The sequence below is a fragment of the Lontra canadensis genome, unplaced genomic scaffold (genome assembly GCF_010015895.1).
Source record: "Lontra canadensis isolate GAN:19392208 unplaced genomic scaffold, GSC_riverotter_1.0 scaffold26, whole genome shotgun sequence".
In the NCBI taxonomy this organism is placed as follows: Eukaryota; Metazoa; Chordata; class Mammalia; order Carnivora; family Mustelidae; genus Lontra; species Lontra canadensis.
Window position 1 is genome coordinate 21,835,870 of NW_022631020.1, and position 19,039 is coordinate 21,854,908.

Sequence of the window (19,039 nt, forward strand, 5' to 3'; positions counted from 1 at the left end):
GTGTTGAAAATGACAGTCTTTGTACTGCCATCTAGTGGTAGAATTTTAAAGCAATGCAAGTGTTGGTAGTTTCTCCCATGGCTTCCAGATTTTCCCCCCTAGTTTAGGGTTGTAAGGGAGTACAGGGAATATGCCCTTTTTACTTGAACCTAAATTTGAAATATAACTTACCTGCTTCATTTTTAGAGCTCTAATATATTATATATATATATATATATATATATATATATATATTTAGAAAAGACTATATTTAATTTGGACCACACACACACACACAAATGTATAACTCCTACTCATTTGTCCCACTTTCCATCCTGTATATTTGTATGTTACTTGTGTTTAGCAGAAAGAAAACATTACTTTCTGTGTATCTGTTCTTGTTTGTTTTTTTTTTTAAACCATGGTTTATGTTTGTTGGATAAATAGAAACATATATAAACATATATGCCAACTTGTGGGCTAGCTAACTAGTGTTGCTAAATGTCATTGAAAAAAAATAAAAGATAAATGGAGACGTATTCTCCACACAGCAAGAACTCAGAAAATAGGAGAATTTGGGTGAAACTGGAATAACTTGGAGAATTCATCAGAAGAACTACCTCCTTAGTTAGCTGGGGGCTTACGAGAAGGAGGTTCAGTAGAAACAGGGTAGCATTAGAAAGACAATCTCATGATATATGGGTTTCTCAGTTTCCTGGGGGAAAGAAAGACAGTGGGAGAGTAAGCTTCTCTGTTGACAAAAAGTGTAGCTGTTGTATGTGTTATAAATGTTTACATAAACATATGTCTATATGTAGGATACATTGTTATAAATCTCTACTCCAAGATTAAAATATATTGGGGTCTCCCAAAATCCCTGCAAGCTTCAGTAGCTACTATTTCCCCAACACATAGCATCGTGCCTGATATTGGTTAATGCTCAATAAATATTTATGGGTTGAAGATATGAACAAATTAGTAAATTAATGTAGTCTGGTACAGGTACAATGTTTCATATGAGATGCTTAGGAATGCTGTGGCAGTGTTGGTCTATAGACCTAAACTCTAACCTTAAAAGGATCTTTCTCTTACATGGTAAAGGAGATGAAACAACATAAAATGATAACCAGCAAGGCTCCTCATATCCTCAGTTTGGCTCCTTCCATCCCAGTCTGTTGCCATTCTGCCAAATATGTCTCATGTCCCAGATACAGTTTCCATTGCTTTTCATGATGACTCTTCTACTTTTACCCATAGACTTTCCTTTTCCTGGAAAACCCTTTCTTTCTCTGGCAAAAGACCTGGGGGAAAAATGTCTTTTTTTCCTACAAAGGGAAATACTACATTAAAAGGCAATATATGAAATTTTATTTCTGTGTGTGTGTGTGTGTGTGTATAGGCTCAATATATTTGGCTCAATATATAATATGTAATATATAATTATAATATCTATATCATGCATTGTTTTATTGCCTTATCAGTGTCTGGGACACAGTGAATACTAAGTGTCTGCAGAATGAATGAAAACCATTCCTCGAGCTGTTAACTGTTTGATGTCATTGAGCCATCTGTAATTCCCTGGCATTCTTGCGTGCATTGTTTCTGTTTTATTTCATGGGACTTAATATTGAAGAATGATATTTGGTGGTACATTACAGATCCTTGCTGTGATTTAGATTGTATCGTCTCTGGAGTTTAACCCCTGTGGGTGAAAAGTATTCTTATGACTTTGAAAGGGTCTTAATGAAAAGATATTGCCATGTGAAAATTATAGTCCTTATTTATCCTTTCACCCTCAGGTAAAATATTTTACCTGTGAAACAAGGATAAATAATGACTTTGATTGGATTCAGGCAATTAATAGAGTCTGGTATAGGCTTCTTATATAACAGTAACACCAATTTCCTTTCCTAGTCAGGGTGAAACAATTATGCCTCCTACCCTACTCCAGTTAACTGCGTCAGCATCATAGTACCATAAAATCTCAATAAAATCTGAAAACTGTGGAGTATGGATAATCCCACTATAAATTGTAATAAAAATTACCCCTCCAGACTCTATATTCTCTCCATTAAGTTCATAGACACTGTCTCTTTGTACATAAAGTTTTATGAAATAAATCGACCAGTTCTCCTGTCCTTACTAGATAGCAAGCTGTTTTGATTTAAAAGCTGATAATGATACAATCAGATTTTGGTGTTTGCAGTGCATTTTAAAAACATAAATTTCATCTAACGAACCTTAAGTAGAGGGAAAATGCTACTTTTATTTGCACTATGCAGTGAATGTCTCTTTGTGAGAAAGAATAAATGACATATTTCCCATGGTGGGCCTATTTGTTGCAGCCATAAAATAAAGATTTGGTTTCCTTCCACAGACCTCTAATCTTAAAGGTACATGAAGCAAACCCAAGCACAAATCTGAAAAGAGCTCTGTCTGAGTCGTTTCAAATCTTCTGTGTTTAGAAGGAATTGTCAATTTTGTGATTGCATTTTTGTCTTTCCGCGCTATATCCAAGGGCTCCCTCATCATCTGGTGTGGCCTTTGTCAAGAGTGGATGTTTTAAATCAGTCCTCTATAAACACAAGGCCCTTTAAAACAGAGGAACCCTTCTAGAGACCGAGGTTGTAAATCCTCGGAGAACACGAATTAGACTCTAGAGGAAGTCATATGTTATAATGAAGGTAGAGTAGGTGGCATTTGAGGTCGAAAGTTAAAGAAGCATAAGATTTTGCTACTCAGAGGAGGTAGAAGCATTCCAGACCAGGAAGAGAGTGAACAATGAGGGCTGAGGATGGAGAGTACATAAAGAATGAAAGATGGTGTGGTTTTCACTGAATTGTAGGCTATAACGCACTCACACACACATTCACTGCGTAGAGTGTAAAACACAAACTGTTTGCATGATATATACTAGGAATCACTTACAGGAGAGGACCGGAGATCCTTGCCCTGAAAAAGAATGCCTTTTGACTCTTAGTTTAGATAAACTTCTTACATTCTTTCAGAAAATGATTTTCCAGCTGTGTGTAGAGAGAAACTAGTGAACGAGATCTGCAAAGGAAAAGGAGCCAAGAGGAGTAGATCTCCATTTTTTACTTTATAACTTGGGTCCCCTGGAATGTTGTCTCGTTAGATATTTTTATGTTTTCCCAGTAGCCACAAAAATTGTGGAGCATTTCACTTTCTGTATGTTTCCTTACTGTCAGAAAACAGATCTACTGATTTTGTGTTACCAGGCTACAAAAGCTCTGCTATCCCCCCTGCCCAAATTAGGAAACTCCCTTTAGTCAGTAGGCTGAGAGCAAAAAGTGACAGCTAACAAAGAAGGTGTCAAAATTATTATTAAAATAAGACCCGAAAAATCATAGCAAGGTCTTTTGGGATTAGAGTAAATAAGCTTGCACAGCTCTTTAGTCCTTGGAGATAATACTTTATTACAGCACAATAATTGCTTTTGAAATAATGACCATTAGCAATGAAAGAAAGGTTAAATTATGGTCAGTCTATTTGAAGTAGGCAACAAAGAAAGTATGTAATAAATCTCATACAGATATTTATTAAAAATCATTCAAATAATTAACCTTTATCGAATGCCTGTATGTTCTCTGTGCTTTACATACATCATCTGCAAGTCTTAACGATAACAGACATGGGGGTGTTATGGCCTTTTTTTTACAGAGAAGGAAACTGAGACCCATGTTACTTCCTCTACTCCTTATAAGGACAGAGCTTCTTAGTGATAGTCTTCAATAAAATCAACATTTCTTAATACTCTAAAGCCATTTGCCATACTTGGACTTGATGTTTAAAGGGGTGTGCCTTAGTTATGTCAAAAATTTGTCAGGTTTTTTTTTTGAAATTTTGTCAGTGTTGATCCAATTCCACATTTTTTTGAATTAGATATATTGTATTTTTAAATCATTTTATTTTATTGTCAAGGTTTAAAATTTGTGATATATGAAATTTGTATATCTGTATCTGTCTATCTGTAAATTGCATGAAGTAATTCTGTGTTGCTAAATATCGGCTTTATGGTACTGTATTATGTATTTCCATTTCTCCAGTGTCTTGCAGCATTAAAAACAGCCTTGAGCTGTAGGTTAACATTTCTAGGTGTAGGGAAATTTTGTCAGAGTGTGCTTCACTGAGTTTCAGGGATCGACATCTGTGTCATTTTTAGACATATCTGGTCTCTGCCTGGAGCTCTCTTGAGCCGAGAATTGGTTGGACAGACATATACAACACAGACGTGCCTGTTCTATCTTGCCTCATTTGGGTAGTGGTTATTTTCTGAAAAACACAAGTGGAAAGCACAAAGTAAAAACACAGCCAGCATTTATTATCACTGTTATAATTATATTTATTTTTCTTAGATTAATGAGTTCAATAAAATTGCGAGCACTAGCCAATAGCTAATAATCATTATAACGTTACAGTTTTAGAATTATCCTAGCTTATATAGCAGATGTTCCAAAATGCCTTCTTTAAAATTGGAAAATAAATTCCATAAAATGTGTCTTTGGTTACAGAGACTAGCTTCATAGTAAGATCGGACATTTTCCAGTTTTCGTTTCTCTTCGGAGTCTCAAATAGTATCTTTTCTGTGTTTTTGTAGTTCTCATGTTCTTACATTTCTCAAAGAGTAAAATACCTTATAAGCTGTCCAGAGTTGATTGGCGTCGTGATACGGGATAGCAGATATTTTCCAACACGTTCTCTAAGTCATGGCTGTAATGAAATAGAATCAATCGATTCATCATCCTACAAATGAGCGCTAGCTGGTGAGGCACTGCTTGCTTAATGGCATTGTTGTACCCATTGGTATAATCTACAGTAATCAAGGTAGTATAACCTCCAGTTATGTGTTTTATTATCTCATTATCCACCTTGCAAGTAAAATAACTACTGACAGGCCTGTTTCTTTCCTTCCTTGGCCACTTGTGATCATTTTTTATAGTAATCATCATCACAAGCCCCTCACACTGAAAAATAACCCCCCTTTCAACTATAACTTAAACCAGTTTTAACTGTATAGTCTTGCATATCTGATATAAAGGGAAGGTTACGGCTCTTTCAGTTTACAAGTCTAAATAAGCCATTGGATGGTTTATGGCTATTTTTCAGTGTTGGGCTCTGTATTTCTAATTATGGCAAACATCAAGAGTAGAATTATCCTTACAGACAGCAAGCACAAGCCATCATGGGCTCATATTCTACTTGATAAGATTACTCATACCATATCTTATTCCAGAGGAGATGTAAGGAGCATCAGCCATATTATTACTATATGCCAGTGGGTGGTTTGTTTAGGGAGATCTTGCATTTTCGTAAGGTACAAGATGCAGTGGCCATATCTGGGCATGGTAGAGTTTGCTCAAAGAAGAGCTTGGTACCGTGCCTTATTTATGCATGAATGTATCAATACACACATGAACATGCACAGAGACATGTGTTCATATATATTCACATTTTAAAAAGGATACTACCTAGAAATTGTCATACTTAATAAACTGACTGAAATTAGTTGATTCATTATAAACTTATTCCCTATATTATACCATTTAAATGGGGGAAAGGTTTCATATTTAATATTTAAACAAATGGGATGATTGTAGCACCCGTTTATTTTCTTTCTTGCTTTCTTTTTCTTTTATCAAAACCCTGGAAAAAACCTTGAACCACCAGTACTCTTACTGAACAGTAATAACATTTGAAATATTTTTATTTAAAAAAAACTTTAAGCCTCATTTTTTTAACTTTTTGCCTTATCCAGGAATTTCCCAGTATTTTCTTTTCTATTTACTTATGCATTTGATTCAGTGCACATTTATCATTCAGCCGTCTTCTGTACTGTGCACAGATGATGCCCAGAGGAAGCTCATAGTTGAGTGAATGGAGGAGGCAAAGCAGCTTTCCTGAGAAGCGTCCTATAACACAGATAAGTGTAGACTCACAGAGGTAGGTCACAAAGGAAAGAGCACAAAGCTCAGTGCTTGGGAGGGGTTGGTAATGATTCAGGACAAGGATGCTTCTCACAGTAAAATGTTTACTTGCATTATCCACATAGATATGAGGAAGGAAAGGCAATTATTTTAAAAAGGTGAAAAATCCTAGAATATGAAAGAACACAGTGCATTCTGGTAGAGTTCTTGTCGGCCAAGTCTGTAGTAAGTGAATGCTACAGGGAGACAGGGAAAGCTTGTAAGCTGGTGAGTTATCATAGGAAGGCAGGCAAGAATTCCTAAAGGCGGGTGCAGAGGCAGTAGGAATGGAAATCTAATAGGCAGAACTTGTTGCCCAAATGGATGTCGAGGACAAAGGAAAAAATAAATATAGATAATTCCTAGGTTCTTGTTTTGGCAACTGCCACATGTTGAAAAATTCTAGTGGAAGAGTATATGAATTGAAAGACAGTACTGAGAATTTTACCCAGAAAACAGTGTAAAGTGAAAAAACTGACAAAAACATGGAAGAAAAGATGCGAGACATGAATCGACTTGTTCCAAAATATACCTGAAAGGATTTCTATAAAATAGGAGTAGATAGAATGTGTTATACAGAGAAGCAATATTCAGAGAAATGTCTGGGTATTTTGGAAAATTAGGGAAGCCATGAATCTTACAATATAGATGACTCAGTAAAAATAGATCTGCATCTAGACACACAGCAGTGAAATTGTCAGGCATGAGTCATAAAGAAAAATCTCAACAGCTAGCTACAAAAGAGTTAAAGAAAAACAAAGACTGTCAACAATAAGAAATTCCAGAAAGCAATGCAGTAGTCTCTTCAGAGGACTGAGTGAGGGATCCTAGAGTTTTGTTCTCAGCTAAATCAATCAACAGTAAAATAAAATTTATTTAAAGCATATATTGACTAAGAGCTTACCACCCACACAAATTTTCTGAAAGATCTAAAGAATATGCTTTTGGGGGGGGGGGAAGAAAGAAAGAAAGAAAAAGGAAGAAGAACCCAAATGGAAAGGTGAGCTTCGAACTGGTTTTAAAAGTATAGGTAGGGGTGTTTGGGTGGCTCAGGCGGTTGAACAGCTGGCTCTTGATTTTTGCTCAGGTCATGATCTCAGGGTACTGGGGTCCAGCCCTGAATCATATCTGCAAAAGGAAATAAATTTTAATTAACTCTTGGTGGTGAAACATGAATCAAAATTCTGAACTATAATGAATAAGAACATGGGGAAGGTGGGAATGTTCCTTGAGTGGTTATCACATGCTAAATCCTCCTTGTGTTTGGGAGGAGAATAGATACACAGAATGACTTTAGACTTTAGAAAAATTTTAAATGAAAGAATGTAAATAAATCTCTAATGTTAAATGAAAATAATTGTAGAATATGATCTTCTTATATAGTTTTTAGAAGAGCAAAACTGTATTCATTGTTAATTGATATCTGTGTAGTTAAAGCATAAAAACTCTAAATACACCAGGATACTATGGAGGAAGGAAACAAACAGTAAAATAAAACAAAAAAAAAGTCAGCTTTTTCTGTAATATTTTACCTTTTTTAATGACCTGAAAGAAATACTGCAAATGTTAAGTTTTTTTTTTAATCTTTTGGGAGAATAAATAGGTGTAGAATTCCATATATGTGGGGGAATTTTTTTTACATAAAAGTGACATGAAAGAAGAGCTATAAATAATTTACCTCAATTTTTATAAGCAAGTTTCTGAGAAAGAAAATACTGGAACTTGTGTTGAATGGTTCTTCATATTTTATCTTTCACAGTATACATTGTTGGGTGTGAGAGACAATAGGAAGAAAACATTTTCAAGATTTGGCATGGTTGAAAGAGAAAAAGGAATGTAAATGCTGAAGAGTTAATGTGGCCTCTGACATCTTATTTAATTGATGGTATAAATGTGGTAGACACCAAGGAAGATCTTTCTTATTAGCATGTGAACTTGCATGGATTATAACGAACCATCCTGGCCTCTCAGATCCGTGCTTGGCCTCAGGGACAGCTCATGCTTAGTGTTAAGGAGGTGACTTGGCAGCTTTGGTTATGGAAATCAGCGTAAATGATGTTCAGAATGCATATTATTAGGGCACTATCAATTTTAAAAGTATTCTAACATAAATGTTAATGGTTTTTACCAATTAAATTATTTTTCTTTATTACCATGTTCAAAGAAAACACATCAAATTTTGTGTTTATTACCTAAATATACTGACCCGAAGCATCACCCAATCCACCAGACATTTGCTTTAGGAAAACCCAAGACCTCACTCTCCATGATAGCTCTTATATTCAGAAACTGTCTCTTCTCACAGAACCTAGACGGTCATTCATAGAGAAGTTAGTTGTAAACCCAGTTTAAAGTTAAGAAAGCCAAAAAGACTAGTGTGTGCTTCCTATGCCCTCTCTCAACGTAGCCTATGTTATATAGTGCTCTCGAAACACTCATGCCACCTGGCCTGACTCTAGGCAGAATTACAATTTTGGCCTCCTTCTTCCAGAGTCGTTTCTGGAGACTGCACCAGCTGCCTGTGAGGGCTCCTTCCCTAACCTATGTCCAGGGTTTGCATCTCTGAGCTCAGGAAAGGGTCTGAGCAAAGGAGCCCCAATGTGACAGATGTTCCTGAAGCCAAAGGAAGTAGGATTCCATTTCCAGGTGTAAGGATCTCATCAGCTTTCTTAGAGACTTAGGTAATTTATCTTCTCTAGGGGAAGGAGGGTGATTAGCAAAGTATCAAAATAACGTCTCTTTAAAAACAAGTCAGGAAACAGACAATGCCTCTTAGGGAATCCCTCTTAGGGATTGAGGGAAACAAATAGAATTATCATTTCTTACAGAAGCATCCCAGACAGACTTGATATGGAAAATACTTTTAATCCAATTTTACAAACAAATTTCTCTCTTTGCAATTTGCATAAAATTAGGCCAGGAACTGGCATGTCCTTCAACCTGGATTGGAAACAGAGAAAAAAATGTAGCAATACTTGCTTTTTGGCCCAAAGATCTATACAGGTCATTTTTGAGTGATTATTCACCCCGGGTTAGGATGATGCCAAAGCAACACATTGGAAAAAGAAGGGTCAGCACCGACTTTTGCTCTCATAAAGAAAACTTACCTTCCGTGATTTCAAAAGAGTAGTCTCTACTGGCATTCACAGGTATAACATCTAAGATTTGTGTTTCTCAAGTGTCCCCCAGAAGTCTGGTAGGTAGTATAGATATTTTGCTCAGTTATTGGTTAGAGTCACAGGAATATGAGAGACTGAGCCTCCAAACTACAGGATTCTTCTCAGTGCTGCTTTCGTGTCCTCTGCTTGTGGCCCACAGAGTAAGGCTTATGAGCTCTTCGTGGGCAAGGGCGTGTGGGGGAGGGCGTGTCAATTACCCACTGAACGAGAAAGAAAACTTTCATAATCTCTCTTTTTTTTTTTTAAGATTTTATTTATTTGACAGAGAGAGATCACAAGTAGGCAGAGGCAGGCAGAGAGAGGAGGAAGCAGGCTCCCCGCCGAGCGGAGAGCCCGACGCGGGACTCGATCCCAGAACCCTGAGATCACGACCCTAGCCGAAGGCAGAAGCCTAACCCACTGAGCCACCCAGGCGCCCCTTTCATAATCTTTTTTTAAAGGGATGTGGGGATATGCATAAGAAATCTATACCTCCAGATGGAAATGTGTTCTAGGGTGTGAGGACAAGTGTGCATGTTCCTGCAGCCAAGAAAGAGAAATTCTTAAGAAGGGGCCAGAAGTGGCTGTGAGAAGAGATCATGAGCAACCTTGAAAACTATAAAGAGATTCAATGGCATGTGGGCATAATTCACAGATGTGAGGACTTTTTACAGTTTTAGAACACGTCTTCAAGAATTCCAAGGGTTGACTGCATGTCTCTAAGAGGACAGATGAGATCACTATTACATATTAGGACATACTTTTAATTTAGCTGGTTTAAGAATATTCTAAAATGAGGCATGGAGAACACCTTCTTTGAAGAGGGAGAAGGGGGGCAACAGCAACGTTTATTCTAAATGGGCCACAGTAGTTCTGCAGGCCACCTTTTTTTGTTTCCTGCATGCCACGGCACCTAAGACAAGGGCCATGATTCAGTGGTCCTTAAAATTATTATAGCAGATGTCAGTCTAGGTCTTGAAAGATTCCATTTTATCCAGTCTATGGACCAGAAAACACAGATAACGCAAAAAGACCAAGTGAAATTAGAAAAGTGAATTAAAAGGCTGTGGATTATTGCCGAAAATCATCTCTCCGCATTACACATGAAAATGAGTTTGGTGATTTCATTATTTACCATATGCACTCACCACAAAATCACTTTATTATTAAGTATTTAAAATCATCTCTGCTTAAAGTGGATTCACTTCTGAATAAATCAATAGGGGCTGGTTAGCTTGGGTTTTGAGCAGTTGTAATGAATTGACAAAATGGAAAGGAACAGGAAATGGTGGTGTAATCATATCTCAGAGGGTTCCTAGAGTTCAAGGCTCTTAGCTGACTCTGGAGAGTTGTATAAGGTTACCAAGCATAGTGTAAAAGCCCACTTATTAATGGAAAATTTTATGAACTCTTTAATCACAAAAGCCTTTTGTGCTCGAACACAAGACAATTGCAAATCTGTGTTCATTTTCTTTTTAGAAACAAGAAAAATAGTTTTAGTCATGATTCTTTGGAAAAATGAAACCCTAGTTGCTGTTGTGATAATCTCAACAAACATTAATTTTAAGCTGTATTTTAAATGATTGAATTCCTTACCGAAGTTTCCAAGCAGTAACTCATATTCTAGAGATGGTAAGTATGTTGAACTATTTAAAATATTTTCCTAAAAGGAAAGAAAAGCCTGTTTAATGTAATTTAGCTAAAAAGTGAATAAAAATTATGAACATTTCCATTCCTATGTCATTCACTGGCCTATTCAGACCCAAAATATAATTATCTAGGACTTTCCTGAGTCGTAGAAATGTAATGATTGTAACTCCCCTCCCCACAATGTTAATATTAAAATATAAGCCAGAATGTGATTTTTAAAATAAAATGTGATCTAGGTGCTCTCATCATTATATTGCAGAATCTTTTGCCAACTGAGAACCACTGTGACTATTTCAAATAGAGACCTGCATTTATTACCATCATCTTCATCAGCCAATGTTATATTTTACTGTGTATGAGAGTATAATGGATATGGCTCTCCTACTCAAGGAGTAGACAGAATCATGAGGCATATAAAATAAATATATGCTTAAGTATAATTCAAAATTATGCACAGGTATCATAAAAATATATAAAATACAAAATATGGATGTTTTTTGGAATCAAAAGATTGCGTTGCATTAGAATATGAAAGGGAGCTTCATGAAGGAAGGTGCCCTTCAGTAGGAAGGGGAGATTTTGTTGACCAAAAGCGGGTGAAAGGAAATAGCCAGATACAGCTGGATTAGGGAAGGAGCCTCCAGGGTAAGACTCCTCAGAGTTCCAAATGAAAAAAGAACTCTGGAATAACCGGAGAGGACTGTTGAACCTTATTTGTTAGATGGTGGGAAAAATTCAAGGTTTTTAGATAAGGAATCTTTTGAGGAAAGCCCTGCATCAGTTCAGTTCCTGGAGAAGTTCTCTATGAGACAAATGTACGTAGCAGTATCTTGAGAAAGTTCACTGAGAAGTAGTTTAAAAGGGACGGGAGGAGTTCCAGAAAAATCGCGGGGTTGAAGCAAAGCAATAGTTGGTGAATCATGCTCATTTAAGGGGTACAAATGAAATGAATGAATGCACTCATGAAATGAATGAATCTGGGTGACCACAGAAATGATGGGTAAAATCAAGACTCTAGAGAAGAATAGGGTTTAGTTTGAAATGACTTTGGAACGTTCCGGTGGACCGGGATGCCAGAAATAAGAGACTTGGAGTTTAGGGGAGCGATCAGAGCTGGGAACACGAATTTGGTATTCATTTCCTCTGAGACTGTAGAATTGTGAGATTGTGTGCCATTAATGAAAAGCTCACCATTAAAAAGAGGCAGAAGAGGGTAAGTAGTGGAAGCTTAAGGCGAAAAGGAAACTTTAGATGTATGCAGAAAGAGGAGATGAAAGGTAAAAGAGAGAGAGGAAGGGAAGGATGTTGGGGGAGGGGAGAGGGAAGAGGGTTAGGGGTTGAGGGAGGGAGGGTCCAACTCACCCAAGAAAATTAGTGTACAGTAGAGTCAGTAAATGCTTTCTCTAAAGGGCCGCCAGAGATACAACAGATGAGTGTGGTCAAATAAAACTTTACTTACAAAAACAGTGACAAGGCCCACAGGCCTTAATGTGCCCATTCCGAAACCGAGGGAGGAGAGAATTTTAAGAGACTGGAAGTGAAAATGAAGCGAGATAATCAGCAGTCTTGAAAGCTGTGGAGAGGTCCAGTAGCATTATAACTGAGATGTGGTACTTGCACTAGAGAATTATAAGAACATTATGAGGTTATTTTTTAATATAATGGGAGCAGAAGCCATTACCCTGTCAAGTGTGGGTGTAGGAATTGGGAAAAAATGAATAAATTGCCTATTATATCTACCAACATCCCAGGATTTACATAATTGATTACATTTTTAAACCTGCATTTGGGATTATGTAGACAATCACAGTTGCCATTGTGCAAAGGCATACAGTTTCATTAGCAGTAGCAAAAGTAAAGAAAGTAAGAAACAGATTTTAGTTCTTCAGTAAGCAACGTGGGGCCCTGGAGAGCTGATTCTAATCTTGGAGTTCACCCTACTCTGAGGTAAATTTTATTTATTAATGAGTAAAATCAAAGATCATGATAGGCTAGAAAAATCAGGCATCTATTTGAACAATTGATATTCCGAAAGGAAAGGAGGTCAGGATAGCCATTGTATGGCTATATTATGGAGAACATACCTCCCAGGTCTTCAAGTGGTAACGCCCTGAGTTTTCACTGATTGCTGTATGTGCGGCCAGCATGAGGTGGCCAAAGAGAAAACAAGCTAATGAGATTTTCAGAGAATATTAATGTCCCTGATGTTCCTCACGCATGTCCCTCTAGCTGGATCTCCCCTAGTGCTTCAGACTCAGGAGCTGGGCTGATTCTTTTCAGATGGCTTCCCTTCCCACTCTGAGCAAAAAGCTCAGAGTCTTTGCGTGTACTGTGCACACCTTCCTCTGTCTGGCCTCACCCCCTCTGCTGTCCTGTTTTCAGTTCCAGAAATGGAACAGCCTCCTTGTGGTTTCTTGGGCACAGAACACCCTTTCCCACCTTGGGAGTTCTTAGCCCTGTTGTTTGCTTTGCCTGGAATGCACCCCCCTCCAATCTGTCTCTGCCTCCCCCACTCCCCGCCCCTCGCTGGCCCCTTCAGGTCCTCGCTGTTATTTTCTCCATGAGACCTTTCTGGCCACCCCCTTCCTGAATTGTCCACCTTCCTCTTAGAAGCCTCCAGCATCCCCCTCCCCTGCCCCACTTCCCCACTCTTTTTTTTCTCTGTGGCCCTTCTCATTATCTGACTGAGTATATGTTTTTCTTGTTTATCTTTTATCATCTGTTCCCCGCCCCCCGCCCCGGGTGAAGGCACGAGTTTGTATCTGCCTTATTCACTGCTCTCTCCACAGCACCCAGAAGAGTGCTTGATTCCTCATAGTTGTCCAGTAAATATCTGTTGGCTGAATATATAAAAGAATGTTTGGATCAAGAGGAGTAGTGGTTTTATATATTATCCAGTATATATTCTGCCTCGGTGATGGTGCTTTCAGTTTAGGTACATTTCAAACAAAAAACTGCCTAATTTAAACAGCCCAGGAGATGGGAAGGGATTTTGCAGCAGTGTCCTAGAAGGGATGGTGGGAGCGGCAGTAAGTTTCCTGCCCGGATGCCACCAAATGGTGATGCGCTCCTTGGTGCCAGGCGGAGTAGTAAGTGCTCTCAGTGTCTTACCTCATTTACCCCTCAAAACCCCAACGGTGAGGAGGAACGGAGGAGGAGGGGTGGGAGACCAATGGCCCAAGGTCAGAGGGCTGCAAGGGACAGGGCCAGACATCCCACCCATGTCTCTGAAGCCAGAGCACTGTCTTTCTCTTAAACATGGCAGCTGTCGTTTTTAGAGCAATTCTTGCTGGAAGGTGATGGAAGACGACTCTTACTCTGTGATGCTATGCATGTTCCCTTGCACATTCTCCCTGCCCCCCACCACCATATACTCCTTTTCCCTCTCCCTGTTCCTCCCCATTCTCCCATTGCTCTTCATGTCCAGAAGAAAGCAGCAGCTCTCCTGGAAGCCAGTGTTTCTTTAACTGGACCTGAGGAGAAAAGAAAGGCTGGCAGTACGCAGCCCCTTGCCCATTGGCTGCCTCTTGCCCTTCCAACCGTGGACACCCCCCACCCCGCCTGCCCCAATGGGCCAAGGTGAAAGGCATTGCACAAACGCTTCTGCGAGTCATTCTGGCTAGGATGTGGTAGTCCTAGTCCCCTTGTATGTTCATAGATCATTACACTGTTTGCATTTCCTATGGTGACCGATGAAAGGACGTCCTTTCCTTGAAGAAGAGCTGAATGGGCCAGTTTATGTAAGATAGAGCCTTTAATCTTTGGACAGTGCCCAGGTTGAGCTGGACACGGGTACCGCCGTGTCTTGTGTCAGTCTGCTGATAGTGTGAGGGAAAGTAAAGTGTAAATGCCTGGTGAGTTGAAGAGAGGCAAACATACGAAATCTGGCTTTGAGTAGAGGATCCCACCATATGAGCCTCCTTTCAACTACGAGCTTGAGGAAAGGGGTAGAAAAGCTTTGTTCACCCAGGTAACAATACCAATGATGGCCTCTTCCAGGAGAAGCCTGACTGAGGCAGGACAAGGACCAAAGAAAGGTGCCTGTAAAGCCAAAATAACTGTTAATACATTTTGAATCTTTTGGATTGAGAAGTAAATAATAAAGAATATAATATGTGACTTTTAGTTTCCATATTTATATTGATGACCCACTTAAATTTATGCTGCTTAAGGTCAGGTTGCCTCTTGGGAGGAGAATAGAGAGGAGTATGACAGGCTGTAGCAGTTTTCCACATCATTGCCTGAAATCTCCGAAAGAATCTGAGAGAGTGCATTGATTTTGTATTGCTGAGAACAAAGCATCCCCAAATCTAGTAGATTGATACAGTAACTTTTTTTTTTTTTTTTTGCTTACGGTTCTGTGAGCCAAAAATTTGGGATGGGTTTAGCTATGCAGCTCTTATGGTAGTCTCACTGTGGTCACTCATACAGCTGTAGTCTTCTGGCGGTGAGAAGGTGACCGGTCATGCTAAAATGAGTCACTTACCTCAGTCGGGGTCGGCTGCCAGCAGAGCAACATGTATTTTAGGCTTTCTTGGGTTCCTTCACATGGTGGCGAGGTTCTAGAAACAGTGAGCAATTGAGGGGAAACCCAGTATGCAAGTGCTTTTCAAGCTTTTGACTTTGTGTCATGTTGGCTGGTAGTCCACTGGCCACGTCAAGTCACGTAGCCTGGTCTGGAGTCGTCCTGGGATGCAGTCACATGAGGGCATGGATGGATAACTGGAGACATGATTCATTGTAGCTATCTTTGCAGGAACAGTTTATTGTAGGTACATATTTGAAAATTAGAGTAGATATGTTGGACTGCAGGTGTTCTACCTTCACAGGGATTTTGTAACACACGGGAATGAAACTTATCAAGTATCATCATCCCCACCCTGTGGCCCGGCCCCCTCTTCCCCCTGCCCTGCTCAGCAATGAGCTGGGATACCCAAAGCTATCTCATCCCTTTCTCATTCAAAAGGAACAAACTCTCTAATATAAATTCTTTCCAGATGCTTATACTTGATGTGCTGCTCTTCCTTAGGAAGTAAATGATGTTTTTAGTTCTGATGCCTAGGTAATGTTTCCATTTTCTCTGAGTGGGTGTCCCCAGAGAATCAGTTGCTTCTGAAATGACTGAGGAACTCAAAGACTAATGGAGGTTAACTAGGGGAGATGCTCCTATCCCACATTTAATAAAAATAGAGTAGAGTTATGCAAGTATGTAGATAAGCTAATCATCTGACCTAATCAGCAATGCAGATTTTAAAAAGCCTTTCTAATTACTTCCTCAGCTTGGCTGAAGGTATGGGTAAAAAGAGTTTCCCAGCATGCTGGTAACAGATGTATTTCATAATATTTATTGAAAATATTGGAAAGAAATCCTCAATTATGATGATCCTGAAAAGTACATCAAAAAAGATATCATATTTAACATATTTTAAACTTTCATTAAGATATAAACATAACATATTTTAGATCATCAACTCTCCCACCAGTTATTTGGAATCATTATTACAATTAGACTTCAGCTCTCAGAGCCAGATTGCTTATTGGTTAACTGCCTGTGTCTTCTCTGAGTTGTGTTACTTATCCATGAAAGCTGTAGTTCTCTTGGACAAAATGGGACCACCGCGATAGTCTCCGTTCTTTTAGCTGTTTGTTAATCTGGTATCTTGGCAAAAGAGTCCTAGTGCATGATGTTTCAACAACTTTAAATGTTAAGTTGCTGACATTTACAGGCATATGTAACACCACACAATATGTGATTTGGAAGCCTAGAGAGATCTGATACTCATTTTCTTGGCAGAATTTGAGTAGTCATGAATGACTGTCAAATAAATCATTCTACAATAGAGTTGCCCAAAAAGAAGCTATCAACGAATTCCTGGTTGAAATGCCTATGTCATTCCTGTGTGCTGTGCTCCTTGAGGGATAGTTGCTCCTTGAGGGATAGTGCTTGGTATCTTTCTAGCACATTCTGTTTAATATAACGTTGGCCTGAGTGAGTTGCCATTGCCCACAGTCAAAATAAATCTTAAATGAATTAGTCCGTTAGTGCCTTTGGAGTGACTGAATGCTTCAGTAGCTCCCTGTTATCAGATGCTGTGGACCTGGTTGCTGTCCTCTACAAAGCGCTTCTCCAACATCCGTCTTCTAGTGAATCTTCTTCAGAGATCAGATGGAAATTAACAGTGTTTTGTGCCAGACAAAGACAACATTCAAAAACTCTTAATGAATGTCCCTGCATGATTCCTGGCATTTGGGAAAGTGAATGCTGCGTTTTGGAGAAGCGAGTGCTGAGTCATAGGACGGTGACTGGTTTTATTTGAGGACAAGGCCAGAAAATATAGATAATCCAATATACAGTTTACTTTATTGGCTAGTGACTTTGAAACTACAACATGTCATCAACTGGAAGTCATAAGATGTGACACTCTTGTAAGCCCAGACTGTTAAATCTCTACATCATAGCTTCTCAACTTGGGTGCTTTTGGCATTTCAGACTGGATAATTCTCTGCCATGGGGGACTGATTATCCTGTGTATTGTGGGATGTCTAGCACCATCTTTGACTCGTGCCCCCTGGATGCCAAGAGCATTTCCTTTCCGTGGAGTCACTACAAATCAGATTGTGACAAGCCAAACGTTGCCAAATGTCTCCTGGGGGAAGGGGGCAATTTTGTCCTCAGCTGAGGACCACTGCTTTAGATTATCTGAATGATTTTCTCTTTCAGCTAACATTTATGAGGCATTTCTTTGTTAAAAAATACATTTTGGTATGTTTATATTTACAGACAGAATATATGTCAAATACACTAAAGCAGTGGGTTCAACAGATGAAAGTTCCTTCCTGACCAAGTTTAGTTAGAAATATGGGGAAACTCTCTTGGTTTTTCTTTTTGTATTTTACGTATTAGGTAGAATCATGAGAAATTGTCTTTTTGTGGGTTTAAAAAAAAGGTAAAATATCACCATTTCCCAGTGTTTCTACCTAATGTATAATTTATAGTAATAAAGAAATGATTTGAGAAAAAAAAATTATAAGCGTACCCAGATGTCATCATGGTTACCATGATTTTAAGTGTATTTTGCTTTCCTTTGCAAGCAGTGGTGGTTTTAGAAATTTCTTCTAGGCAGGTTTGAAGAGCCAACAGTCTGGCTGCTGCTGGCTGGGGCTGAAGTCATATATTTTAATAATGTGATTGCGTAGCTTGTGCAATACTTTTAATTTAGAAGCTGTGCTTATTTTGTGCTTGAGGTAAGGGCTAATGGAAATCTTAGACGGCGGTGGATACTAAAACTGTTCATTGGGAGGAGGAAGTGGAAATGAAATCTAAATTTTAAAAATATGCATTCACATATTAAATGTTGATGGTAATCCTTTCATTTGAAAGGATCTGATGGTCTCAGTCAACAGGGGTCACAGAACATCAGGCTATTTCTTGCTTTGTTGGCAAGTTTACGGTGGGAGGAGAATTATATCTGGAAATGCCTTTCTGAAAAATGAAATCGAAATGGAGATGAACACTTTCTAGCACATAAAGCATAGCCACTGTCATTTTTGTGTGCTCTAGATCTCTACTTCGAACAGTAATGAACTGTGAGACAGTATTCATTGAAGTATGAAAAATACCTAAAACTTTATGTTAGTCTTGTAAACCTTGTTCTTCCTTAAGCTTATTAAGAGAGCTGTAGGCAGATAAAATCTCCTCTCCCTTGGCTCTCCAACCTTCCAGGGAATGCGCTAACCAGTAGTGAAATGGCCAGAACTCTGGCAGGAGATGCAAGAAGGAAGAGCCAGGGGGTTGCAGAGTAATTCAAGAGCTACCTAATCAGCTTCTGACCACTCAAGAGTTGGTAATGTTGTAGATTTTATAGTTCGTATTCTGTAATCGTCCCCTGAAACTGTGGAGAGCCGACGGAGGTTCTGTAAATCAAATGAACAAGGAAAAAAAAAAAGTCCATAAATGCTCAGTACATAAAATGCACCACTTTCATGAATTCCTAGGATTTCTAGAGAGTTCCCTGTGCGTGATAGGCATAGAAGAGAGATGCCATGCTTGATGTTGGTCCAGGACCAGGTGAACTTTGTGCACACTAATTTTAATTCATTATATATGCCTTTTTTTCCCAGCACAAATGGACCCCCGAGGCCTATCTCCCAGACAGAGTAAAAGTGACAGTGACGATGATGACCTGCCAAATGTGACCTTAGATAGCGTTAATGAGACTGGATCTACGGCCCTTTCCATAGCCAGAGCAGTACAAGAGTAAGTACCAC

General features: G+C 38.9%; 1 protein-coding gene across 3 annotated transcripts in view; it reads left to right on the forward strand.

Annotated features, from left to right (window-relative positions):
* KLF12 (Kruppel like factor 12) overlaps positions 1–19,039 on the forward strand; it is a 422,424-nt gene that overhangs the window by 302,550 nt on the left and 100,835 nt on the right. For all 3 annotated transcript variants that reach the window (XM_032864255.1, XM_032864256.1, XM_032864254.1), the window contains one exon: positions 18,893–19,028. In XM_032864255.1, the coding sequence (XP_032720146.1) occupies positions 18,893–19,028 (136 nt within the window). The remainder of the gene's footprint in view (positions 1–18,892; positions 19,029–19,039) is intronic.